At 53.1% G+C, this 25,651-nt stretch overlaps 7 protein-coding genes across 7 annotated transcripts; 2 read left to right on the top strand and 5 right to left on the bottom strand.

Moving 5' to 3' along the window:
• Positions 1–540: 540 nt before the first annotated feature.
• CORC01_05898 (GDP dissociation inhibitor) lies at positions 541–2,432 on the bottom strand (the record flags this gene model as incomplete). Its single annotated transcript, XM_022617540.1, has 8 exons — positions 541–735; positions 795–949; positions 1,005–1,544; positions 1,607–1,952; positions 2,016–2,043; positions 2,112–2,171; positions 2,239–2,263; positions 2,387–2,432. 8 exons carry the CDS (start codon positions 2,430–2,432, stop codon positions 541–543), a joined length of 1,395 nt encoding a protein of 464 aa, XP_022475958.1.
• A 959-nt stretch (positions 2,433–3,391) lies between these two features.
• CORC01_05897 (uncharacterized protein) lies at positions 3,392–4,360 on the bottom strand (the record flags this gene model as incomplete). The annotated part of the gene is made up of 2 exons (XM_022617539.1): positions 3,392–3,778; positions 3,839–4,360. The coding sequence occupies 2 exons, from the start codon at positions 4,358–4,360 to the stop codon at positions 3,392–3,394; spliced, it is 909 nt and encodes a 302-aa protein (XP_022475957.1).
• A 2,455-nt stretch (positions 4,361–6,815) lies between these two features.
• Positions 6,816–7,129, top strand: CORC01_05896 (uncharacterized protein; the record flags this gene model as incomplete). Its single annotated transcript, XM_022617538.1, has 2 exons — positions 6,816–6,823; positions 6,946–7,129. 2 exons carry the CDS (start codon positions 6,816–6,818, stop codon positions 7,127–7,129), a joined length of 192 nt encoding a protein of 63 aa, XP_022475956.1.
• A 731-nt stretch (positions 7,130–7,860) lies between these two features.
• On the bottom strand, positions 7,861–10,933 carry CORC01_05895 (uncharacterized protein; the record flags this gene model as incomplete). The annotated part of the gene is made up of 3 exons (XM_022617537.1): positions 7,861–9,785; positions 9,858–10,157; positions 10,219–10,933. 3 exons carry the CDS (start codon positions 10,931–10,933, stop codon positions 7,861–7,863), a joined length of 2,940 nt encoding a protein of 979 aa, XP_022475955.1.
• Positions 10,934–12,093: 1,160 nt separating this feature from the next.
• Positions 12,094–12,690, bottom strand: CORC01_05894 (uncharacterized protein; the record flags this gene model as incomplete). Its single annotated transcript, XM_022617536.1, has 1 exon — positions 12,094–12,690. A coding segment is annotated over one exon (597 nt), but the record flags the coding sequence as incomplete, so codon positions are not given.
• Positions 12,691–19,303: 6,613 nt separating this feature from the next.
• On the top strand, positions 19,304–19,498 carry CORC01_05893 (uncharacterized protein; the record flags this gene model as incomplete). The annotated part of the gene is made up of 1 exon (XM_022617535.1): positions 19,304–19,498. One exon carries the CDS (start codon positions 19,304–19,306, stop codon positions 19,496–19,498), a length of 195 nt encoding a protein of 64 aa, XP_022475953.1.
• Positions 19,499–20,515: 1,017 nt separating this feature from the next.
• On the bottom strand, positions 20,516–20,686 carry CORC01_05892 (uncharacterized protein; the record flags this gene model as incomplete). Its single annotated transcript, XM_022617534.1, has 1 exon — positions 20,516–20,686. A coding segment is annotated over one exon (171 nt), but the record flags the coding sequence as incomplete, so codon positions are not given.
• Positions 20,687–25,651: the final 4,965 nt, after the last annotated feature.

The following is a 25,651-nucleotide window of genomic DNA, read 5'->3' as shown; positions in this document are numbered from 1 at the left end:
TTGCTGCCTTGTTTTCATTTTCTTAAAACTCCCTTCATTCTCTGCGATAAATCACTTCAAACCTCAACGGAATGAGGCCATCCATGAGAGGGGCACGAGGGGGAAAGAGCAAAGGGAAGGAGGAGAGGGAGAAAGTCCGTGATGCCTTTTTGAGAAACTTATGTCAAAAAGTGTCGCAGCATTACCAGCTTTACGTGCGTGTCAACGTTTGATGGCATTTTGAAAGCCACAAATCAAGGACCATTGAATACCCTGAATGAGAAATCGAGACGTCTTGAAGTGACAGGACCCCGATTGCGAATATTGTCAACCACTGCAGAGAATTGCACCACATAGTATCGACGAAGCGAACCAAAAGATGCGGTAAAATGGCTTGAATAACTTTGAAGAGCACCACCCTCAGATGTTTACGTCCAAGATATGTATAAATCTACCCCGGATTGTCGTCTGTTATGATGTGCGAGGACTCAATGCCTCTCAGACTTGTTCCCTCCTCCCACCCGCTTCCAGCAATCATTCCAATAAAGCACTCCTTTTCGCCTACTGCTCATCCGCAACTTGCAGGCCCTCTCTCAGACCCTCAACCTTGAGCTCCTCGCCGGTGGCGCGGCGGTAAATATCCTTGACGTCGTCGGTCGTGCTCTCGAAGTGGCTGCTGGCGTCGTAGCTCTTGGAGACGAAAACGTTGTCGGTGGTACCGTCGTCCGTGGGTTCGTAAATGGGGATCGGGGCGCCCTGAAAAACGTAATTAGTGTCATACTTTTACATGGCCCAAACTCAGGCTTCTCTCTTACCATGAACTGCTCCTCAATCTTGCCGAGGCGCTCCAGACCTGGCTGAAGCTCAACGTGGTGGTTGGCGTTGGTCTCGGCAATGGTCGAAACAATAGCAATCCAGTAGCCCTTGGGGCAAACATTGTGTGCCGATGAGACGCAGGCGATGTAAATATCTGGTTCATGTCAGTCGCGTATTCAGAGCTCACTGTACAACTCCCTTTTACTTACCGTTCTTGCGACCAATCTGGGATTGGGGGATGATGAGTTGAGAAGAGTCGGCATCGTTGGTGCCAGCCAGAGGGTGCTTCAGGATGCAAATCGCGCGCAAAACCTGTCCGACAATCTTGACCTTGCCGGGGAAGTAGCTGGGGTCTCCAAGGATCATCTTGGCCTTGGTCTCGAACTTCATTTCCTCAACGCCAGTCATAGTGGCCTTGATACCGACAGCCTTGCCGCCCTCGTACTGCACCTCGTCGACGTTCGTGTTGAGCATGTAGGTACCGCCATAAATGGCCGACAGGCGGGCGAAGCCCTGAGGAAGCTCGCCGAGACCGTAAAGAGGGTAGATGTAAGGAGACTTGCCGTAACGGGAAACAGAGGTTCCGTACAGGCGGATGCGCTCGATGGCCTCCGGGGCGGCACCGGGCTTGGTGAGGTACTCGTCCGTGGTGAAGAGGGCCATCGCATGGCCGATGAAGTCACGAGTGCCGGTCTCGAGGCCGAACTTGTCGTACACCTCCTTCATGGTGCCATTGTTGATGTCGAGGCCTGGCGCATGCCTGTCAGTACAGTCCCACGATCCCTTTATGCTTCGAAATGCCGAAACTCACCCTTGTGGGTACCGGGATCCTTGCGGTCAAAGGTGCCGATCCACTCGATGAAGCTCTTCATGCGGCGCTTCTCAAAGATGCCCATCAAGGGCGAACGCAGAGCCTCGCCGGCATCGGAGGGAACCTTGGCGACAGTAGCCTTGGAGCTCTGGCCCTGCTGAACGTAGCTGCCCGCGACCTGCTTGAACTCGAGGTATCGTGTGACGTCGGTCGAGACGAGAATGTTGGTCAGTTCGCCTGCGGACATGAGGAACTTCGGAACCAGGTCGATGTTCCAGTCATTTAGACGTCCGTACTTCGTCCAGGGCTCCTCGCCCTTTGCATAGTTGCCATACTTCTTGTAGAGCTGCGGGTGTATCAAGTTAGAACACCGGTCGATGGACGGGTAGGGGAGTCGTGTATGTCATACCGTCTCGAGGTTAACCGAAGCTGCCTCACTGTTGGAGATTAGCTGGGTTCTCCACGGACAGGAGGCCAGATCGCGGCCTTGAGGAGCAAGACTTACCCGCCGTAATGGTCGTTGCGGTCAATGTGGAGGACCTTCTTGCCCTTCACACTGAGGACGCTGCACGGGGAGGACAATGGTTAGCAGAGCAAACGCGGGGCGGCGATGGCGACGGAAGCTTGCTTACCCAGAGAGAACACACTCAGTGAGGCCTAGATGCAGAAGACGGAGAGTCGGTCAGTCAGCCAGGAAGCTCTTCCGAGCAGTCGAGGACCCCACAGGCCGACGAGAGACGATGCGGGGCAAATAAAGGAGGATGGCGTAACGTCACTTACCAGTGCCCAGCACGATGACATCGTATTCCTTCGCAATCTCATCCATGGTTGCGGCTGAGGGGTGTGTGCGTGTGTGACGGTTGTTGTTATATTAAAGTCGGTCGGTGGTTCGCAGCGGAAGGAGAAGGGGAGAGAAAAGTATGAAGTGATGGATGTCTGGAGAAGTAGTTGCGGTGTTGTGTAGGAGACATGGGGGAGCAACATGCAGCAAAGGAGGATCAAGTGGGGGGGCAAGAGCCACCTACTTTGCCGTAGATTGCTAGAAACAGTTGGGTTTTGGAGGGACGTGGAGGGGTTCAGCATCAAGCGTGTCACTGGGGGCCAGTGCCTATGCTCGCAGTCGCCAGGGGCCCGTTTGGCTCCAGTGTACCTCCAAATGGCCCATGCAAGGTCCGCTCTCCGCCCGCTCTCTTACTGCAAACTATGTTGGCCACTTGCTCACCGCTAGCAGGCTGGACAGGGACCGACCGAGGCCACCTGAGGGGCACGGTACCTTGGTACTGTAGATACCTACCTAGAGGATCCGTGGTACCTTACCTACCTACCTAGGCTGAAAGCTGCAAGTACCTCGACCTTTGTCAACCTCTGCTCTGTGTGTACCTGGCGCGCTCGGCGGTGTGAGTGAGCTTGTCCCTGCTACAAGGACCCAGCTCCCGCCCTTCCCCGTCTCGGTTCTGTAACATTATGCGAATCCAAGTCTCATCCATTATTTGGTTCCTCCTTCTTATGCAAAAGCTTTCTGTAGATGTTATTCACTTCTCATCCAAGCTGTCCATAGAAACCCTCATTGTCAAGTCGCGCATTACGTCCCATTTGATGATTGCACGGTAACAGCGTGGTCATCAGGAGAGACGTCCTCTTTTGGGTACGGCTTCGGTAATACGCCTGGCACAAAATATTCGTATCGTACAAGATTCTATACATGTCTGGATACAGTGGTACATGACTCTCCCGTCTACAGCCCTCACGCTAAACGGGGAGACAACAAACAGCTAAGTAGGCTGCTCAAATCTTCGGTGTGGGCATCGCCGGCTTAGCGGGTTTGCTCTCGGTCGGTTTGCTGGGCTTGCTCTGCGCTGGCTGCGCTGGCTCCGCTGGCTTGCTCTCGGCCTCGGCATCAGCCTCTGGCGTGACCGGCGCGGCTTCCTTCTGCTCAGCCTGAGGCTCGACAGGCGTCTCGACAATCGGTGACTCGATAGCCGCGGCCTCGACTTCCTCGGTCAAGTATTTGTTGGCCTCTTCCAAGTCCTCGTATCCTGCCAGCGGCGTGTATGCCTCTCCTTCGCCAGAGAGATCAACCTCGGGGTCATTCTCTGCCAGCTTGCGCGCATCCTCCCAGAGGTAGAAGCGTTCAGTCAAGACGTGCTTGATCGCCTTCATTGTCGTGACAACCTGGGAAGTGTCGCGGTCAGCAGCCATCTCTCAAATGTCAAATGGCAGACAAATACGAACCGTCTCGTCCCTGTCGTTGGCCTCGTACCCTCCGAAACCGAGTCTGCGTCTTTCACGCTCGAGACTCGTCGTCGCAATGCGGTTCCTCTCCTTCAGACAGACATACCACAGCGAGTGGAGGTCTTCCCAATTCTTCTTTCGCAGCTCCTCCACCGTCCACGCACGGCCGTGAGACTGATCCTCTTTGGGCGTGTTCATAAGCTTGTTCTTGCCATAGAAAAAGTCCCAGAGCCCGTGGTTCGGGTCCACGGCAACCTCTCGCTTGTGGTTCTTCGGCTTGGGTAGCGTCTCCCATGAGACGGACAGCGGCTCACGGGGACCGGATCTCTTCATGGTGCTGACACCTCGCAGACGGTTGTTGTCGCGGGTCTTGCGCACCGAGTGCGCAGCCGAAGTCGAGAAGCATGCCGCTGCGTTTCGGGTTTGCGTGGCCGTCGTCGGCGTCGTGGGCAGCCATTGCCGAGTCTCCTGAAGACGCAATACGCGACCTATCGATGGCCGCATCGTATTGGGATTCGCCATCTCTGGCAATTGGTGTCAACGTGGGTGCTGGTAAGGATCTCGAGTCCCTTTCTTAGAGCTCGTACTATTTCGCCTGTTCAGAAATTTGGTAAAGCCTCTGACCAATCACACGTCGGATTGCAGCGGCTGCGGGTGAACAAGCTACCGGAAGGGTCTGTGCGGCTGTCAAGCACAATGCCAGATGTGGCTTGACCAAGTCGGGCGTGGCTTAGGTGACAAAGTCCTTCTCCGCGACATCCTGCGATCTCACTCAATCCAAGCTCCATGCGATAGCTCTGTGCCTTTCTTTTCTGTTGTTGCTCCTGTAAGAAGATTCCAAGAACTCTCAGTTTCCAACGAGGCAGGAAATGTAGGCCGACATTTCCCAGGCCACGCCTTCACGTCGCTGTTAATCCCATCAGTCACGTACCCTCATTGGCTTGCCACGAGGCACTTTTGGAGTAGCGAATGAACATAATAAGTCATAAAGTGGTAAAGTATTAGAAACTAGTGTCAATGGTAATTAGATGGCTCAGGTGACACATCCAAAAGACAACTGATGAATGGGCACAGCATTCCCTTGGGGACTCGAAGGTCATCGCACAAGCACCTTGATCACTTGACTCGCTTTCCAAAACATGGAGAAGAGAAATTACTCAATAATTGATCTTCTTTGACGTTCGATTATTCACACACGACTCACGGCTTCCTCAAGTGCTCGCCAGCCACTCACCAGCGGACCTCGACGTCTGAAGTCATCCTTCTTGATCTGTAAGGCCATTGAAGGTTATTCAGCAATTGAGTGTCTTAACAAGTGAACTTTTACGCTCTATCCGTAGAGCACCGGCAGATCTCCGTTCTCATTTAATCCATCCGGGTTCCGATCTCAATCCATCGTTCAACCTGCCTAAGGTCTGAAGGCAAAGAAAGTCACAGTCCCATTGATGGGGCCGGGATTCTTTCTGATTACTGATAGATGTTACTGATCGTGGCATCAGTGGAACTTAGAATAAGCGTTGTTAACAAAAAACACCTGGTCTGTTGTACACCTTTCACTCCATAAAGTAGAATATGAGCTCAAGGCCTAAATAATAGTATCGACTCTCGCGTACATATCCCGCATCGAATCAATGACAGTCGGGCCAGCAGCTAGCTAGACCATAGAGGCCAAAATCCTCTCAAATGAATAGAGAGAACCACTCATCGTCATTTGAAATTCAAGGTGCAGAAGCAAACCTTAGGGACACCATCTCCTCGCCCCCAAGAAGATACCGCCGAGAGACAGTCTCAATTGCCAGCCTCATTGTCAATCGTCTTCTTAAACCGGCCAGGTACCCCCAAAGGCTTTCAAGTATCATCAATATTATGTTTACATTCATTTGTCTTAGCAATCGTCTCCACGTCTTCGTGTCCATCAGCCTAGCTAAAGCTGTCGCCCAAGACGGATTTCCAACACACATCCTCGGGCGACAACCTAGACGTCTGGCATGCCTGATCTCTTTTAGGTCCACTGGAGAATACGTAAAGCTAATCTTCAGAACAGCATACTCATGTAGGAGTTCGTCAAACAAGGATCCGATTTCTTTAGGCGCTTCTCGCCTCTCCGCCACAACAGACATACTGTTCACATTGGCCTTACCACACACCTTCCTCTCGGTCAACTTCTTCTACACCTTTCTTTCAGAAAAAAATCTTGCTTCTCAGAGTCGACCAGTGAAGTCTATCTGTGCCTCCTAAACTCTTTCATCTGCGCCAAATAAATCGTCCACTATCGCGGGACCCGCTAGAGGCCGCGGCCGTCTCAGATTCCTCATACCTCGCGAAGCCGTCACACCTCAAGAAGCGCTCAATTCGCACGAAGCAGGCATGAGAAGCTAAATTCAGGATAACTGGGATACGTGAGCTCTGGGGTTCAAGATGGTGGCCATAGAGTGAGACCTTGGCGGAAGATGAGCTCGACAAGCTCGACCAGGAAGCGCACTAGCTGCCATCGGCCTAATGACCTCAATCAGTCAATTGTAGACCGGAAATCCAGTCTAAGTCCCATTTCGTCTGCGATTGAAAGAAGTATGTACGCGCATGGCTTCAGCTTAAGGCATCTCAAAGCATTGACACATCAAAAGTTGACGTGAGGACGCGACATTTTGGAGGTCTCCACTATCTCATCAACCCAAAGCTAGCCAACCAATTATGATCGAGCTTTTTCCAAAATCAGAAACCCTCCCAGCAACTCATCCACGAAAACTGCTTCCAGCGCTCGCGCGTCCGACGACAGCCATCCTTTCACCTCGAACCCGAACCCAAGGCTCAAATCTCAGGGTCTCAAGCCCAACTATAGCCAATCCCACCATCTGTATTTCGATCCGTCACAAGGTAGAAATGTACCATACCTCTACCTCCACCCCCTAAACTACACTACAGTTCGCATCCTCGCCAACCTTTCTCCTATCTCGTTGTACTCGCCCACAAAGACCAAATGTTCAAGTAAGCTCGCCCTTTCCCAGCCCCATCACCTCCAGTTCCACAGCCCCCAGCTCAGAACCTACCTCCCCTCACTCTAATGCCAATCATACCCACGTACTCACAAGCACCGTTCCCTCCCACAGGGCATACAAGAACCTCAACCCAAAGACACGCCTGGGCTTCGGGGTCGCGGTCCTAGCCTGGGGCGGTGCCGGTCTCTACTTCTCCGACCAAGCCGAGGAGAAGTATCAACCGACGCCCGAGGAAAAGGCCGTCGTCGACAAGTACGTCCCCAAGGTCACCGTCGTCGACAGGTCCAAGCAGTGAGCTGGGAAGCTGCTTTCCGCTCGTCGCAAGCAAGCCTTGAGGCCACAGCACTCCAAGCGAAGAAGGATAGATAGCGTTGTCGTTCAGGACCCCAGACCACCTACTGCCAATCGATGGTACGATGTCATGATTGTTGTAGATGCGATCAGAGATACAAGTTCTACTGTTTGTAAATAAGAGCAAGGTGTTTAATTTTGTACAGCCGGGTCGATTTTGCAGTTTCTAATGTCTAAGTTCATGCTACTAGTTCAAAAGAACAATAAAAAATTGTGATGGCAGCGGTGCCTAAACATCTCGTTTGTTTTTCTTCGTTGTCGCGATAAAAGCACGAGTACCACCCATTTTAAGACATCTAACATTAGACCAGACCAGCCTAGCCACGCAAACCGCCGAAACAAGTCATTATGAGCGAAAAGCCATGAATATATCATGACAACCTCGTCGGGCCACCGTTGGTGTCAATCCGAGAGCCTCCCAAGTTCTATCTGATCGCAGTCTAATGCAGTGCCAACTCCACCTCCCCGTCTATCGCATGAAACCACCCGCCACAAGATGCATATCAGAAGTAACCACCGTCAATCCGGCTTTGATGCAAGAGGGAATCGTGATGCTTTTCCGCAACAAAGCATATGAGTTGATGAGAACGGATCCGTGAGGAAACAAAACAGAAAAGATCAAAAAAATGAGTCAAAGCAAACGCCCACCAAATGCAGTTGGTTTTTTTGTGAATGTCAAAGCATGCCGCCGCCCGTTGTGCCGATGTTCGTTTGAACAGAAGGTATTCCTGGATCCTCCACCACCGCCGGAAGAGGTTTGAAAAGTCGTGCCATGTCAAGTGTCAGATTCGCCACTCCAAAATCCTTGTCGATCTCTCCAACCGATCCCATATCCTCGCCCCTAGTCGCACCATCCGACTTTACCCACGCCTTCACCGACTTCAGTAGTTGCATCACCTGCATGAACCGTGCATCCGACTCCATCTGCAGCTCCGATGGCCGAGTATGCTTCAAGAGGTACTTTGCAAGCCAGTAGAAATGGATGCCGTCCCTAGAGAAACCATACCTACGGACATTCTTCGCCGAACCAGGAGGGAATTGATTGATCATGTCGGCATCCCAGTTGGTCTTGAACTTTTGCAGGGCCATACGCAATGATTCGTGCACATGTACTGGTATGCCCTGCAAAGCGGGATCGACAGGTGTTCCTCTGCCGCTGTTGATGCCGTTATCTGATCCACCGTTTACCATCCAATCGCTCATTGGTGGAGTCGCGTAACCCTTCATCACGGCACTGCCGTCCAACTGAGCTCTTCGGATCAAGGATAAAATGGCGTGTATCAAGATGAACTTTCCGTACAGATTCGTCCTGCCTGGCTGGATCTGGTAGGATCCATGGAGCAAGGCTTGTAAGGCATAGTCCATTTCCGGTTGCTTGCTGCGTCGTGTACCGTTCGGGTTCTTTTGCTGTGATAGCTCGTCTCCATGTAAGCCCAGAGCGTCTTCGCAATCCTTCTTCGTCCGCGCGTCCCACGCCGCATCATCTGATGGCAGCGGTATGTGCATCTCAAAGCTGTCGATTTGAGACTGGGTGTTGAAATAAAGTTCCATGGCGGAGTTGCAGAGGAAGATGATGTGCATCAGACGTGTCCGCTTTTCCTGTTCAACCCACACACTCCAATCGAATGTGGAGACATCGAAGTTTTGAGGGGTAAAGTTACTCTGGTGCAATGGACTGAAGAGGGGTATGCTGGTGGAGACCTCCGATAGACGAAGCCGACGAGTCTGCTCCGCCATGGCTGGAAAAATCTCACGAGCACTGTCACGATGCTCAGGTGTGCTGTTCCAGATCAGCAGAATTTGGAGCAGCATTACAGCCTGGAGTTCCTCAAGATCCCGGCGATCGGGGCTTGAGGCACCAGGGTTAGCGTTACCATTCTGCCGCTGTTTACCCACCGAGGTGGCCAAGAACTGAACGTCACGAACAAGTGCGGACCTGAGGAAATTCATCATGTCGCGCACGTGATCTGGAGAGAGACGGTCAGAGTAGCACGCGCCGATGCAGCACATGCCTGCCAACAAGCCTGTATAGGCTTCCATGATACGAAACGTGGGTGTATGGAGAATAGGGAAATGGACATGGAAATGAGTGTACTTTTCCAAGAAGTCGCGGATGTTTTCGGCAGAGAAGTATAGGTTGAAGCCGGCGCTTTCGTCGGTTATCGGGGAACCCGGAGGGTAGAAGAAGTTGAGAATCTGGTTGGAGAGGTGGGTAAAGGGATCTTGGATCGATGGCGGCACGTCCCAAGTCGAGAAAAAGAGGGATTCGGGGTGGTTTGGGTGGCCAGGGGGACCTTCTGTACTTTCGACGCCGGTATTAGGCTCTGGTTTGGTTGCGATCTGCGTCTGTCCAAGATTAGGGGGGAATTGAGTGTGATTTGCGTAGGTTTGTTGCGCACCAGCCTGGAACATTTGAGACCAATCAAGGCCCGATTGTTGGTTCGAGTTCGACCCGCCATACATGGACATTCCATTTTGACCCGGGGGCATATTGTAGTTTTGCATCTGTTGATTCATATTGGGCGTCATGGAGCTAGGGACATTGCCGTTGTATGCCTGCTCGAAGTTGCCACCTCGGCCAGAAGCATCCATGACAGATCCTGTCAAATCCCGTCTGTCTTGGTTACTGCCATTATCAAGCCTAGTCAGGCTGCTGGAGCGCGACAACTGACTCTGATCGTTTGCAAGGTTGTTCATCCCGTCCGACACAGGCATCATACCAAAAGGCTGAACCATGCCATCCGCAGGCATGTTACCCAGACCATTGAGGTGGTTCAGACCACCATCCTGACCAAGAGCCGCCTTCTGCGCAGCAGCGTTCTTCTTGACATGAGCCTGGGGGTGAGACAAGTGACTAGCGCCAGTCGGGTTACCTCGACGAATGGAGCACTTCTGGAAGTGACGCTTAAGAATGTCACTTCGCGAGAAAGTGTCGCGACACAGCACACACATGTAAGGGCGGTCGCCCGTGTCTGTTGATCGCGCGTGTCAGCCAAGGGAAAGCTGCGTGTTAGAGGGGAGGGAGCGACTTACGGCGCAGGAGATGACGCTTCAAGTGCTTCGCGTGCAAGTAGGTCTTGGTGCAGTGAGGGCAAGGGAATTTGCCATCGGCATCCTTGACCGGGATGACGGTGCTCTTGGTGTTGCCAGCGCCAGCAGGAGTGGCAGCAGGGCGGCCAGGAGCGCTGGGGAGAATGCCACGGCGGCCCTGCGAGCCAACGACGTGTGTAGGCTGGTCAGCGTCACCCATGCCGCCAGGCATGACACCGCCAGGGCCGTAGGGAGAGTTCATACCGGGCTGGGGCATCACACCACCAGCGGGCATGGGACGCAGGACCGGAGGAACGCGTCCAGACGCGGGAGCAGGCGCGATGGGCTGCGGGTGAGAGGAAGCCATCGTGGTCTGGGGGAGCATAGACTGAGTGCCGTACGCCTGGGGCGGGGGAGGATACTGGCCCATCTGCTGGTAGGGGCCGCGGGGCTGCTGCTGTTGTTGCTGAGGCTGGTACGGCGGCATGTTGTTCTGGGAGCCCGGGGTGTTGGGCGTCGCAGGAGTGCGAGGTGTGTGAGGGTTGCTGCCGTACATTTGGTTCATGGCGGCGGAGGTCTGCGGCTGCAAAGGCGGCAGAGTCTGGTGAGGCAGCGGGGAGTTGGTGTGTTGAAGTTGATGAGGCGTGATGGCGGGGGGCGACGGGTAGGAGGCCGAGGTCGTGTTTATACCATTGGTAGGGTACTGGGAAGCGTCCATGCTATCCACGGTAGATCTGTTGGCCTTTTGTCGAGACAAAGGCGCACAGAGCAGCTTGCTTGTTGCGAGATCAAGACGCGTTCTTACGTCTGGACGGGACTCGTCGAGGGTCTCGTGTAAAAATTTTGTGGGACAAGGACAGTCAAGTCGCCGACCCAGCTGAATATGTTGCTGCAGGCTGAAAAGAAGGAAACTCGAGTGAAGTGATGCGAATCGAGAACTTCTTCAGGATAAGCTTTCCGCCAGACGAATGAAGGAAGTCGCGAACCCAAAGAAGCCAACACGCGAAGAGGTGTTGTTTGTAAGGTGGACTTTGTGTGGTGGGATGAGGCTCCAGTTGATCCCGTTTGGAGGTGGTTTTGGGGAGGGTCGGGAGTGGAGCAGATGGGCCCTGATCCTTTTTATTTTTTTTTCTCTCTGGCGCTGCTCTTCGGCAAAAAAAAAAAAGTCAGGTACCTGGCGCCGTCAGGAGGGGGTCGAGGGGGGTACGTGGGAAAAAAAAAAAGTGGTCTGGCCGGGGTGGGTGCCGAGGGTGTGCGAAGCAGGAACCGTTGAGCAATGGTCACTCCGTCCAAAGAGGTGGAGGGGGGAAAAAAAGGGAAGAAGTGGGTTTGGACGTCGCCTCTTCTGGGAGGAGTGGATCCGGCTTGATCTTTATGAAGGGCCTTTTTCGGAGAAAGTGTGGGAGGTTGGCCGTTGGTTGGAATCCTGGTTAACGGATAATGGATCGGTAGGTGAGGAAGGGAAAGGTGGGCAGGAAGCAGACCAGGGTGGTATGGTGGGTACGTGTGGATTCTTCTCTTCCTTTTTGTGCAACGAAGGGTAGTATACGGTACTGCTGCAGGTGACTGCCAATGGCAAGTACTTAATTGTTCGAGTACCTAGCAGAGGGAATAGACACACACACACAGAGAGAGAGAGAGAGAGAGAGAGAGAGAGAGAGAGAGAGAGAGAGAGGAGAAACAGGACTTGGCCGGAGCAGAACAAGAAAGTTGGAGACGGCCGCGGTCCAAGATCAAAGCATCTGCGGATGGTTCAAATTTTTGGGGGGGTGTGTGGATGCGAGAGGGTGAAATAAGTGTGGTGGGTGACTGGGTGGTCGACGTGGGAGGGTGACCCGTATTGCTTCTTTCCTTTTTGGCACTCAGTCCACTTTGGGGCTAAGGTGATAAATAACAGAGGATTTGCCGGATTCTTGCTTGTGTGTGTCCCGTTTTGGGGATCGACTCTCGGTGATGGAATTTTGGTCGAGTCAGAGTCCGCCGTGCAGCCAAAGAACAAGCAACAGATTGATGACGCAGAGGAAGAAGAGGCAAGGTACATTGAAGGGAAAAGAGGAAGGTGGGAGGCGAGAGGTGGTAGGAAATTCCGAAGGAGAAGGAAATTTTCATTTGCACACGCAGAAGGAAGAATAAATTACGCAGACAGCCCAGGACCGCGCAAGACAGCAAGAGAGACGGGTAGAGACCGCGTGACAGCAGCAGGCCAGGAAGGTACAAGCACCCATGCTCCTTCCTGATTTCCAAGGGCAGTCGGGGAAATTTTGAGGAAGCGCCTGCCAATGCCTGCGTCTGCCTAGGCACGCGTGCCTCGGAGATGGTTGTACACAGGGCAAGCACTGTGAGCTGTGACTGTACCTTTGCACAGTATTGGTCAGATCCATAGACGACTTGACCTGAGGCCCTTGAGGAATAGGTAGGTACGCGATTCAAGAGACGGTGGTGTGTGCTGGGAAACAGAAACACGGGAGGAAGGGGTGAGGTAATGCGAATTTGGTTCGGTCGACGTCCATTGTGCCGTCGAGTGTCAAAAATCGAACTAGCTGCACCTAGCAATCCATTCAAGTCTGTTCGCCTGAGGAAGGCGGTACGGAACAAAACACCTGGCCGAGCGAACCTGTCAATATTTGTACAGGGTTCACACCTACCTACCGTTACCGTGGTCGGCAGATTGCAATAGGGCGGTGACGCGAACCTTTATTTTACCCTTTTCCCCTTCGACCTCTGCGCGCGGTCTCGCGACTGGAATACAGATTACAAACACACAGGTGACAGGGCAAGGTACCTCAATACCTCACCAACGATCGTCTTTGCACTGCCCAGGTCCGGAATGGGTAGGTAGGTGAGTTATTAGTTTGACGCTTCGCAACGAGGGACGACCAGGACCGGGAGGGAGGAGAAATGAGGAGAAGGAGAGAAACAGGCATAGCATTGTCAAGGTCTGCATTAGATCGACTGGGCTATGCAGTGCTATATTGTTATTATGCTCGATGCTGCTATGTTCCCTTGACTCCAAATGGTCGGCTGTACCTCATCATTTTCGGTGCGCGCTGTTCTGTTTACTTCACCTCACCGTATCTGCATCGTGTGCATCGAATCGTGTAGTTGGAATCGAGTCACTTGTCTCACCGTCTGCTTTCACCGTAATATCAGGCCAATTCCCCAAGCAATGCTACGTGCCTCGCGGTCGGTTCGTTATTAAAAGTTGTTCCAATTATCCAGGAAAATCCTCACCTCGACCATTTGCGATGACCTCAGCCTTCACAGCTCCCAAAGAAGCCGCGAAAACAAGGACGGGACATTTTACCTTTCTCATCATTGCCATTCAGACGGCAACCTCTGCCACCATTTCAGGGAGGCACAGGTAGTAACAGACAGGCAGGTACCTTGGTAGAGGGTTCCTTACGTCTCTTTAGAACGGTCCTCTGCGGCGGTATCATGCCATGTATCCGTAGCAGCGTCTTGTCTGCGTGCCCGTCTTCCTTGCTTGAGATGCCCTGCCCTGGCGCTTGCCTTGTCTTTTTGTTGCCATTTACAACTTGTCGTGGGCATGGGCGGAAAGAACTCCGCAGCCGCACCCCTTCCTGAAAATGAAACCGCATTCGAGCAAAAGGACTGGCACGCTGGCTTCAATGCACCTGCACCTGCACCACTGTGTCATGTCGCATTGGATTGTATTGTACGAATACCTTAGGTATCGTAGTAGCCTGAGGAGAGAAGGCACAGTACACCTCAGCCGTCGTGTCCGGCGTCCGTCGTCCATCGTCCATCATCCGTACTTCGTACTCGTTTCAATCTGTGCCTGCCGAACAATAGTGGTTCATTCCTTGTCGACCGGGAAGAGGATGTTAATCGAGTCTCGTCCCGGTTTTATTTCACTTCTTCCAATTCTTCCAAGACTTCCACGACCCCCCTTTTATTTTCCCGCCTCCTTTGGTCCCCGTCCTGGTCATCGTTCTTCGTACGCCTTTGCCCCGACCCAGCAAGAAAGCATCCACCACCCATTCCCAACCCCCGGGTTCGGGATGAGTACTTCACACACTACTAATGGAGAATGGATCAGAACACTTGCCCTTGCCAGGCAGTGAGTGACCTTACCAGCGTCCCCGACATGTATCCAGCTGGCTGGAGATGCATCTCTCCTTTCCTCCTCCCCCGGGGCCCAGCAGTGAACAGCGTCCACCAGAGCATACCTTACCTGAAGGTACTTCGCAGGTCCACACACATCGAGCTGTCTGTCCCATCTGGCACTACCGCTGTGGTTCCCACGCTGGCACGTTGTTGGCGGTGTCGTCCAGTGGCTTCTCCCCAAAAAAAAGACTTGCCCGTGCAGGCTGCAGCATGCACTCCCGCGAATGTGGTCCTGGTCTTCCATGCTCCTTCCGATTACCGTCAGCCGGAGTGCGATGGTGAGGTATCCGCCAGCAGCAGCAGCAGCCGCCAGCCGCCCGCCGCCATCTCGACCCCTCCCTCGTCCCTCCCGTCACCCCCAAAACGTCCCCCCCCTCCTCAACTCCCGGTTCTTCAGGATGAGGATACTGTACGTGCGTGGGTGGATTCCAAGTTGGATTCCACCTGCAGGCCAGCACGCGCCAGCAGATGTGATGAACCCTTATTCTTGTCTCGTTGCTGCCAATTGCACTTCAACATATCAGACTATATCGTGCCGCCCTCTCACCACCACCACAGCCAACGCACATCTGCTCGAAACACCGGTGACCGTTGTCATCTTTTCGGGGCCCTGCTGACTCTCCGTATCTCGGCGTGTTTGGATGCCGCCCGTCTGTTTTTATGTCACCCTGCACTTGACACACCCACGATACACACGACACACGCGGTTGAATCGCTCCAATTCGTCTTCTGGCGGCCTCTCCCAAGACTCCCACACCCAAAAGGTGCTGGAAAAACACTCCTCATTACGTCAACCCCTGCGTATCCTGTCATTAGCGCGAGCTTCGTCGCTCATTCACATCGTTGACAACCTGGACTATCCATGTCGTACCGCCCGGCCGGCCACACAGAAGGTCAGAATTGTTTTCGAAAACACCCACACAAGCTCTCATCACCGAGATCGAGCATCCATACAAACTACAAACCATGCTTCAGTACGGAAAACCCGCTGCTTCCAACGGTTCAAGTCCAAGGGTACCATTCCAATTGGGCATGGTCGTCCTCGACCATGCTCGCCGCGCGCAAATCGACGTGGTATCCTTACTCTGCTGTATCCGTAGAGCCAGGCATGTTCAATGTATTGGTACCTGAGTGGGGTATGGCACGGTAGGACACCATGCTGCCCACTGCATTGCCCGCCGCCTCGAGATCCGAGGTACCCGCCAGCTGCATCTTACGAGGATTGGCCCCTGCTCTGTAGATGCACCAAGGATGCAGATGGTTGCTGGGCGTGAGATAATGGGCGGCATTCACACCTCTATTCTCATTCGGGAAGTTTTCTTGGCCGCACCTGCTGTTTGTCTGCTGCAGAACAAAAAAAAACCACCAAGGATGTGGCTGCATCCGCGATACATTGAAACCGCGCACAATTCGACCTTGATCTCATCTTCCTGGCGGGATGCAGGCGATGGTCGGCTCGTTCTGACATCCCAACCTGCACGCGAGAGAAAGAAGAAGCCCCTGTGGTGTTGAGGGAACATGTCCGGTGGCCGGAGGGCGGACGTGCTCCGAACGGCCTACTTGATACATGGGTCCAGTGTCGACTCAATCTTGACAGACCAATGCGGCCGGCATCACGCCGGTTGCACAAGTACATCGCATCGATGCAAAGCGAGCGGAAAGCGGAGTCCTCGGGGCCGAATACCGATGAAAACACCAAGACCTCCACGCCAAGCGTTATCGACGAACCTCCTGGCCTCCGACAGCATGCAGGGCCACGCTGTAACGAACGCGAATGGCCTGGCGCCATTGTAGAATAGATGGACGATGGCTTCTGACGGGTTAGAATGGAATGCACAACGCTCAGGTTGATTCGCCACGGCAGTTCACAGTAGGCGTACCCACCGCACCCTCCAAGTCTATACGCTTCCCTCAGCTTGACAGAATGACGTATGTCAGAATCGTTTGGCATTTTCTGATGAGACACTAGCAATGTTCGGACACCTTCGGACACCAGGGCCGAAGCGTCCCAGTCATACTCTACATTCGTACTGTGCAACTTGGACGATTAACAATCATGGTGAGCTGTCCAGCTGTCAAAGGTTGCTGCCAGTTGCTGCCACTTCGTCCATCCATGCAATCATTATTCGCAAGTTCGCAACAAGCATGAATCTGCATGGCCATCACGACTGCTCGGGCTTCGCAAATTTATCACCCTCCATCGTCCTAAACTACTGTTTCGAGCCATCATGCCATCCAGCCTTAGAATTACACGAATCTGGTGCAGCAGCGGCAGCGGCAGCCATCGTGGAAGCAAGCCAACCCCTCGTTGGTTAATATCAGTATTCAAGTCCAGAAATTTATAGAACATCCAGAAACCGAGTGGTTCGACGGCTTTGAGCTAAGGAGGCTGGGCAAACCTTGCTGCCACGCTACTTGTCCTGGGTTTTCCGGTCGTGTCCCAGGGAGAAGAGGGCCGTAGCGTGCGATAGTGGAAAATTAGAACGGCCGCCGAGAAAGCTCCTCATGATCAGAAGATACGATGTGAAGGTCTGCTGTGCATTACCCTTGGCGCGCTCCTGGCCGGGAGCTAGGGCATACGCTACGGTTCCATCTCTGTCTTGGCATGCCAGTACGGAAAGCTCAGGATCAATATCGCGCATATCAGTCGTTCTACAGTATCAATCGTCCAGGTACCGATGGACGAGCAATTGCCGTCAGCAAAATGGCTACGTTCCTCTTTTTGCCGCTTTTCCAGGCATACTGTGTACGAGGAACACAAGACTACTGTTTACCTCATGACGGATGTTGAGGGATGTTATGCAGGATCCACGAGTCAAGCGAAACGGCCCCAAAACATACATTTCTGTGTAAGGGAATCGGACTTTGGCCGAGTCACCGCTTCGCTGTCAGCAACAGTCGCCTATGTCCGATCGCTTATTATGGCGCACGCCTGTCCAACGCCGGCTAGTTTTTGCGGCATCAGGGCTGAGGTTGGGAAGGATGAATGGAAATCCACAGGCACCGCGAAAATATCTCTGAAGACTGAAACATGTCTGCTGCTGTCGGTTGAATTGACAGTGGACATGATATGGACGTTTCTTTTGGTCGCCCCAAAGCAGAGCCGTAAGAGCCTCACGCCCCATCTCTACCCGCGCCCGCCATCCAATGGGCAGCTTTCGCATCGTTTTCACAACGAGACGGTGCCATCTCAGATGACGGAGAATGGGGCACAGAGATCGATCTCACTGGGCCCATCCTAGCCATGACCACAAACTCCTTTTCTCGCGGGCTGCAAATATCAGAAGGCGACAGCTCCTTGATTGATGTCGTGGCACGGCATGCGAAAAGCCCAAAAGAATGTTCAACTTTGGCAACCCAATCCAGCATTCCGCGGCCTGACTCGACACGACACATGTCGCATACAGCGGAAATGCTTTTTCCCCCTGAGAGCGTCGACCTTGCTTTCCGTTTCTCCTTGGTACTTACTGCTGGTTCGGGAGCACGCTCGCGCATGTATACTGTGCAATTCAATCGTAATACGTCCACTACGCAAGCTTCCCCAGCCACTCCGGCTACATCAAGTTGCAGGGATACGCGGAGTCCAAACAATTACAGGACCCAAGGGCAATCCTTAACTTGCTCTCACCTCCGACTCTTCCCAGGTTCTATTCGTCCGACGAGGGTGTCTTTATCAGACACCACATCATGGGGGCGTCAATTCAAACAACGAACGACACGACGCTGGCTAGGGGCCGCAGTCGGGGAAACTGCTCATCGCCGCGTATCGCCAGCACCATTACAATGCACGGTTCAAGGGGTTTGCTAGCACCCTTCACCTGAGAAAGTCAAAGGTCACGCTGAACTGGTGACCAACTTGGGCGACGAGGTTGTAGCGCGAGAAGTAGCGACATAACCGCCTGTCTGCAGATTAAACCCGGCTCTTCAGCATAGCTCACTCTTATTCGGCTACCTGACAGCAACCCCTCCTCCACCCCCCTGGGCTTGGTGGCGTCGCCTTCCGCATTTCTCTGAACGCGAGAGACGCCGTGGGACGCATTGGACAGCTTGAGAATCGTGGGACGATGACGCTCGAGCATGGTGAAGAGAGGGTCCACGGCCCCATTCAACCCTTCTTGCCGGTATTCCAAGTCCCCATTATTCTCTTCTAGAAGGACAGGATCCGGGAGCTTTGGCCATATCTCGAGATTCCATCGTCAAGATGTACGACTTCGACAACTTGACATCAGACGGTGGCGCTGCAATTTGTCCCAATCCTGATGTGTTCCAAACTCTGTTGCAAGCCAATTCAAAGTGACGAATCACTCACGCCACGCTTGCATCATGAGCCATGGGAGGGTGCAGAGATTTTTTTGTGCCCGAACTTCCCCCGATCGAGAGACATGCTAGGCATGGGATACTTCAGGACGTCGTGCTTTGGCCTGGTTCCGGCATCAAGGTTCAAAGGAGGTGAGAGAGAAGGACTCGCAAGAGGCTTAGCTCAAAAGCTGGGAGCGGAGAGATATCCGACAGTTACAAACGCCGCCAAGCGGCTTCCGTCCGACGCCATTGTCTTCTCAATAGTTATGGAACCAGGATTCCGTGTACAGGCTGTGAGAGAACTGCCATCAGCCATGTGCGAATCCCGCGTCCGTGATCGACCACCACCTCACAGCTAGCCCCGAATATTACCACTACTCTCCCGCTGGCATATGGCGACCAAAGCTTATTACCCTCATACAATCGGCCGAGAGAGAGATGACAAATGGAATGAGTTACAGTCTAGCTCGATCAGATTGGGAATTCATGTCCGCTAATCTTGTGTGCCAAAGCCACGGTGCGACGAGTCCCACGTTGTAGTCGCGGCCCCCAACAAGGCTGCAACGAATATGGTCCCCAACGTGCGGGAAGAGAAACCTGGCAGCGTCAGATGGGAGAAAGGCACGCGGTAGTAATAACTGACGGCCGCTGTTCGATTCGAATGAAGACGGACTCTTTCCGGAATGCAGCAGACATCCCAGTTGAGATGACTTGGGCCATGTTGCAGGTACATTGGGATGGACAAATTGCATACCATCAGCTGATAAGTGCTACTAATCGCACAGCGAGAGAGAACGAAACTAGAGCATCTCCTTGTGGCAGATCCCTGAACAACGAGTCGGGGTTTGCTTCATGAGGTAAACCGATGCTGAGTTGTGGCTGGCGATCTCGGCAGGGATTCGCGTAGTGCCTCGGTCTAATGGAGGTCATGTTCTTCGGATCAACTCATCATCGTTAATTCAGCCAGCAACGTTTTGTTGTGTCAGAGAGAAGAGCGTTTCCAGCAATGGCAAGTGTAGGCGCCGCAAGTCCAAGGCAGCCAGTATTGCTCTCACGTTCAAGGTGAGCTCGCATTATACTTCATGCTTGATTAGTGCAAGCTCACAGGGGATTTTTGGCAGTACATTCAAAGAACTTATTCTTCAATTCTCCGCCTCTTACTGCCCATTGCTCCAGCCTGTGGATGGGATACAACGGTCGTCCAGCCTTCTTTGCGGGGTATGTGGTTCTGGCAACCTAGTCCCTCTGGTGTTCTCGGAGGAGGCTGTCTTGGAGTTGGAGATTCATCAGCGGCTGGATCTCAAGCATATTCAAGGGACCTCCACTCGAAGAACAAGCGCGTTCTCGGTGGAGCTTTTGGCTGGTCTCCCGCGTGGCTTCGACAGAGTTGAGGCTGTTTTCCAGTTCCTACAAAGACTCCACCGTCAACCAGCACCTTGCGCCGAGATGGCAGGCCTGAGCTGAGAACCCTGTTGCGGTGTGGCACAAGCTCAATGCGACTAATGTTCTCTCGGCGGTGCTATCTGAATGCATCTGCCCCAAGTTCCCAACACCCTTGTCGGACTTTAGAACGGCGGAATTCGCCGTCAGATACTCTCATTGACCGCCACTCGCAAACAGGCTGGCAGGCTGGCAGGTCTCAAGACTGGGATTGCTACTGTGCAGTGCACACTTGTAGCAAAATGACGAGCAAAGTTGGCTTCTCTTTCTTTCTTCTACCTGACACGAGTCATGAAGGATAACTACGTCAACAGATCGCGTCGCTTCCGACCTTTTTTCTACATAAGCAACCAGTTACGTTTCCATTCTATCAACCCACTAACGAGGAGAATTCTAGCCAGCCGCGAGTTGGCTTCAGTCACCGTCGCGGAATCTAGCTCTGACTCGCTCGTATCCGAAGGATGGCTCGGAAGCTGGACAGCCCAGTTCCGCTCAGCGGAAGCACGTTCACACAAAAGTGCCGGCCGGGAATCCCAACTCCTTGCTCACTAGTCAGGTTTTGACACGAGGAGGCTTCTTGCTCCAAATACGTACCCCTCACGAGTTGGCATCACGGCGGTACCCTGGGATCGCTCCATCGAATCAGGGTCTTTGCCTGCAAGATTTACCACAGAATTGCTCATCGGATATGTTACCAGGCCGCTTGAGTCGACAATTCGAAATATCCCCGAGATTACAAGGGTATCATCTCGTAGCGACAGCTGGACCAAGACACTAGAGACACGGCTGGCATGGAAGTATCTGCTCCCACTGACCGCGCCCTAACGCAGCGGCGAAAGTACTGGTCAAACATTTGCAGACCTATCGTCTTGTTCCGAGAAAGACGCCGTGGCCGCTGCCGCAGCCGCTACTTAAGTCAAGATACACACCTACGGATACATTGGCTCACAATCTCTCAGTGCCTCTTTGTAAGACGGTGAACCATGGTGAGGGCGCGTCAAATCTCTCCCCAGAACAGCAGACCCACGGTTGTCCACGTGGGAGCGGTATGCGAACCCATGCCCGGTCGTCGCTGGGAGGTTGAGGCAATTCCTTCTCGAAAATTCGTTTCGTTCCGTTACACAATAGTTATGCAAGCTACTGTTGGGGCACTCGTCGCGTAGTGGCCACAACACTCTCCATCAGCGCCGTAGCTGAGGCCTGAAGCTGAAAAAGGCTGCCCTGTGCCACACCACTCGACAACGCTCCCTAAGCGAATCGGTTCGGGTCGGGTTTGTGCCAGCGAGCAGAATGCAGTTATGCTCTGCGCCGGGACAGATTTGTAAAAGCAGGGTTTCTGTCGGCTCCAAGTGGGGGCCTGTCGGGGGGGCCTGTTTTTCCAGCAACTGGCGCGAGAAGCGTCGGGAATGCAGCTCGTCTGATCTGTTGTTCGGGCTATTATCTCCAGCTCCAGCCTTGCTTGTTTCATTTGTGGCTGCAATGGCTGAGAGATTGAGGGCAAATACCCGCACGCAAGCCCTATAGGTATTCCGTGTTGCAATTTTCGGGCACCGTGCAATGGTTGGAATTGCGAACCATCCGGCCGGCGAGGTGAGCCATGCGCCATGCGCCTCTCTATTTCGGCAGGCAAGGGGATCGTATCAACGCCAACGATGGATGTCCCTGCAAAATCAAATTGTCATTTTTAATGGCAGGCAGTATCTCCGGTCCGTGGTTTGAAGGTCGCCTCACGTCCGGGATGTGCAACTCGGAAGCCGTTCACGATTCAGTTCAGCTCGGGTATGACGACAGTCTTCGAGTTAAAGGACCGACTGATTCAATATGCTTCTACATGACATCTCGGCCGGATGCCGATCATGGAGCTTTTGCCAAGTTCATCTCGCCAGCGTCGACTAGTCTCATGGCTTGAAGGGACGACTCCTGAGTCTTGAGTCCTGAGTCCTGACGAGCCTCGACCCCGGGTCCCACGGCCGTGTATCACAATCTTTTTCAACGACGCGGTCCTCTTCCGGGTGGGTCCCCGCGGCTGCGGAGGGCTTGCGGACTGTTTTTTTTTTTGGCTACAAGAGATTGGCAGCGTTGCAGCCAGCATTTCTTTCAGAGAGAATTGCGTCATTTGCCAACAATTCACGACTCAAGCAAATGCACCAGAGGGTCCTGCATCTTGTCAAGTCAAATTGACGTCATGGGCAGAAACTGTGTTTCTGAGTCTCTGGCTACAGCTTATGCAACCGCGTTGCTTGTGAAGAGTTCAGAGATGAATACCAGCGGTCGAGCGCACCCGTTCCGCTTCTTGTTGTCGTCGAGTCGACAGTTACATTTCCGCTTGCAGCAACTTCCTTGGCAGACTCGGAGGCGGCATTCCACCGGACATTGGACCAGAACTATGAGTTGGGAGATGAGCTCCAGTCACAATACCCCTATGCGAGATTGGCAGCCATAGCTTGATAGAGGCTTCTCGTCGCCTTCCACATTGTCTGTGAACTCTGGCATTCTGTCAAGAAACCCAGCTGACCGCCCTGCGGTGTGCAAAGAACGAGCGGTTCCATGAAGACTGCTTAGGAGAGCATCAGTTCACTTGGAAGTGCCTATACTACTGTGAACAACACGCTGCACTGAAATGTTTCGGGAACTCCCCGGCCGATATAACGAGTAATGACCTGGCAACTAACCACGTCAAATAGCTGCTGGCGATTTGATTGGGGAGGGAATGCAGCGCAGCAGAGACAAGACTATGAATGGTTCTAGCCGAAACAGAACCCCCTACTATGTCGCATCATGAAGCGCACGACGAGGACGCGCGCCGCCCTAGTAAGGGTTAGGGGAGCAAGGGCAGCACGTCCGGCGGCTCTCCTCGAAACAGACTCCTTATTCTGGATCCATGGTGAGAGTGAGCGCGTACTTCACCATGGGAGGGATGTGTAAGGATGTCACTTGCTGCGGTGCTTCTAATGCATTTGTTGCGCTGCCTGCCGAGGATTGCATGCGCTCGCCACGACCATTTTCTGCCCCCAATATTCATTTCATTTTTGACGACGTGGAGATGTCAAATAGAGACTAGAGCTTCGATCGAGCGTTTCCAAAGTTCTAAAGGCGAGGCTATGTTGCGCTACATGTTATGGAGACCCGCACATGCAGCGTGCCGGGCACAATCCGGGTGAGAAAGCAGCGCCTCTGCATTGGGGACATTCCGGGGGAGGAGACTGGAAAAGAGGAGGCATCGAACGACGAATGCCTTCTCGCGTTCACGATAGTTGCCGATTCCCCGAACTCCTCCAATCCCCAGTCAACGCGAGCCTGTTGCTCCTTCAAGGGACTACCTAGGCGGCTAGGTATTGCCCCTTTGCTCTTTTTCCTCCTTCCACCGTGGGTCAATGGAATCAGTAGGCAGGTGGGCGGTTGCCACTTGACAAGGTTATGTGGAAGACTGGAGCCTCTTCTCTCTTCTTTGCTGGGACACTGAGGTTCTGCAATGCGAAGTATTTTGTGGTTCTCTGGTCTATCAAGTCTCTCTGCAATTTGCAAAGCGACTTACAGTGTGTACCTGTGTCTGTGATTTTCCCTGCTATTGTTGAGGCTTATTTCTGCACGACGGACCGCGTTTTTTTGTGGGTTTTCGCGCGGCCCCTTAGGATGTCTCTGGGGTTCTGCCGTGCGAAGGGCAGAAGGGAATAGACCGGAGCGGAGGTGCCCAGGAGGAGGAAGCAGAGCACCGTCGCGAGGGGGTGCGCGAATCATCGGGATTATGACTGCGGTGAGTTCTTCTTGGGAATTTGGATATTTCGGGCACAACGAGACGAGACGAGACGAAATGAAGACTGGTGGTCACTCTAGTCAGGACGGTTATTTGGTCGGAAATTTGGCTTTGGTTGGACTCGTAGAAACTTTTGTGGGAGATGAGTTTGCGCGTGACTCGACGAATAACCTGCGTTGCAAAAGACTTGGAATGAGGGTAGTCCGAAAGGGATACAATGAAAGTTTGTAAGCCCGAACGTGTGAATCGTGATATCAATATCTATGTAGTGCGTTTTTTTTTTTTTTTTCAATTTTTAGGTTGAAGCCAGTGTCTCCTATCACCCGGAAAGAGCCTGTGTGTCTACCTCCTGGGCTCGTTGGAGGATGGCAGTGTGGTTTTCTATCATGGAATTACGGATATACGGACTTAGCATTCACAGTGTATGTATGTCTGTGTACGAATACGTATGCGTTTGACTGTTTGTTTGTCCCCGAGGTCCACCCCCTTCTCCGGTCTTGACCGCCGTCTCGTCTCTGTGTACTAGCTCTCGAAGGGGTGGGTTCACGATCCTGACATCACCTTACCTTATTTACGACGCGTGACCAGGCGTCGTTCCATCGTACGTCCCACCGCTTCGGTTGAAACTTGCAGTCGATGGGAAAAGAGGGGGTGTCTCCGCGGTATACCAGTGAAAATTCTGCACCGCGTTTTTTCCCTCTCTTCTTCTTCTTTTCCTTTCTCGTGACTTCTAAGGGGGAGGACACAGTTGAAGCAAATTCGGAGTCTGGCGGGTGACGAGTCCACGATGAGTGACGAAGAAAGGGGGGGGGGGGGTAATGCTGTACCTATTCTAACAGAGAGGAGGGTGACTGAATACCAGCGAAGTTAGTGGTAGTATCAGTTTGATCTACTATACAAAGTGAAAGTAAAAGTAAAAGATTATAAGAGGAAAGTTTATGTTGCGTTGTGTAGTTTCCCTTGAAAGCTGGATCCCATTTAGGTTGATCCCCAAAGTCAGTAAAGCCGGGGAAAAAAACACCGTCATAAAGGGAAAGTCTAAATATAACAAAAGATCATTGACCAGCCTGGGGGTCGAACCCAGAATCTCCTGATACCAAAGTCTCCGCATCTGATGCTTCGCACAGCGGAGCCGCACGAAGATGTAGACGGACAATCGTAGTCAGACGCCTTGCCATTGGGCCAACCGGCCGTCGAATATGTCGGATCTCGTTAACGTACGGGATCTGGATGTGGCTCTCTGCGGAGGTGGGTGATCTTGTGGGCTTGGTGAAGGTATGGTCGAGCGGCAGAGTGGGCTCGAGGTGGGCGGCACGCTTGGTGCGGGAGGATTTAGGTGCCCGTGGTGACGAGGTGGAGAGACGGGAGGGATGTGGACTTCTGATGGAGATTTAGTTTTACGCCAGATCAGATGGAGAATGTACGTTGTCTTGGCTTTGGATCCAGTTTGATATGGAGTCTTTGGCTTCATGTGGGAGGAGGTTACGAGGTTGATACTCTGTTGCCGTAGTCGGTGTATCTTGACAGGAGGCTCTCGTGTGCCATGAGATGGGGGAATTTTGCTTCGAGTGCTTGGTCTAGTTGGTTTTGAGGTCTCGTTCGAGGCGCACGATTTGCTTTCTCTGCCCAGGCTTGACTGGCAGGCGTAGAGCCCGCGAGAAGGCACGAGTGAGGGTTTGCGAGGACTTGGACGAAGAGTTTGGCGGCCAAGGACTTCGACAGCGTGGATCTGCCTCTCTCCGAGGAGCATCTACCAAGATAGAATAGGAGTCGCCCTCTCCGCAAGCGCTTGGCATGTTCGAGGCGCGTCAGTGT

Source organism: Colletotrichum orchidophilum (assembly GCF_001831195.1).
Source record: "Colletotrichum orchidophilum strain IMI 309357 chromosome Unknown Scaffold_42.1, whole genome shotgun sequence".
NCBI lineage: Eukaryota > Fungi > Ascomycota > Sordariomycetes > Glomerellales > Glomerellaceae > Colletotrichum > Colletotrichum orchidophilum.
The sequence above is the reverse complement of the archived record's forward strand: the minus strand, read 5'-3'. Positions and strand labels throughout refer to the sequence as shown.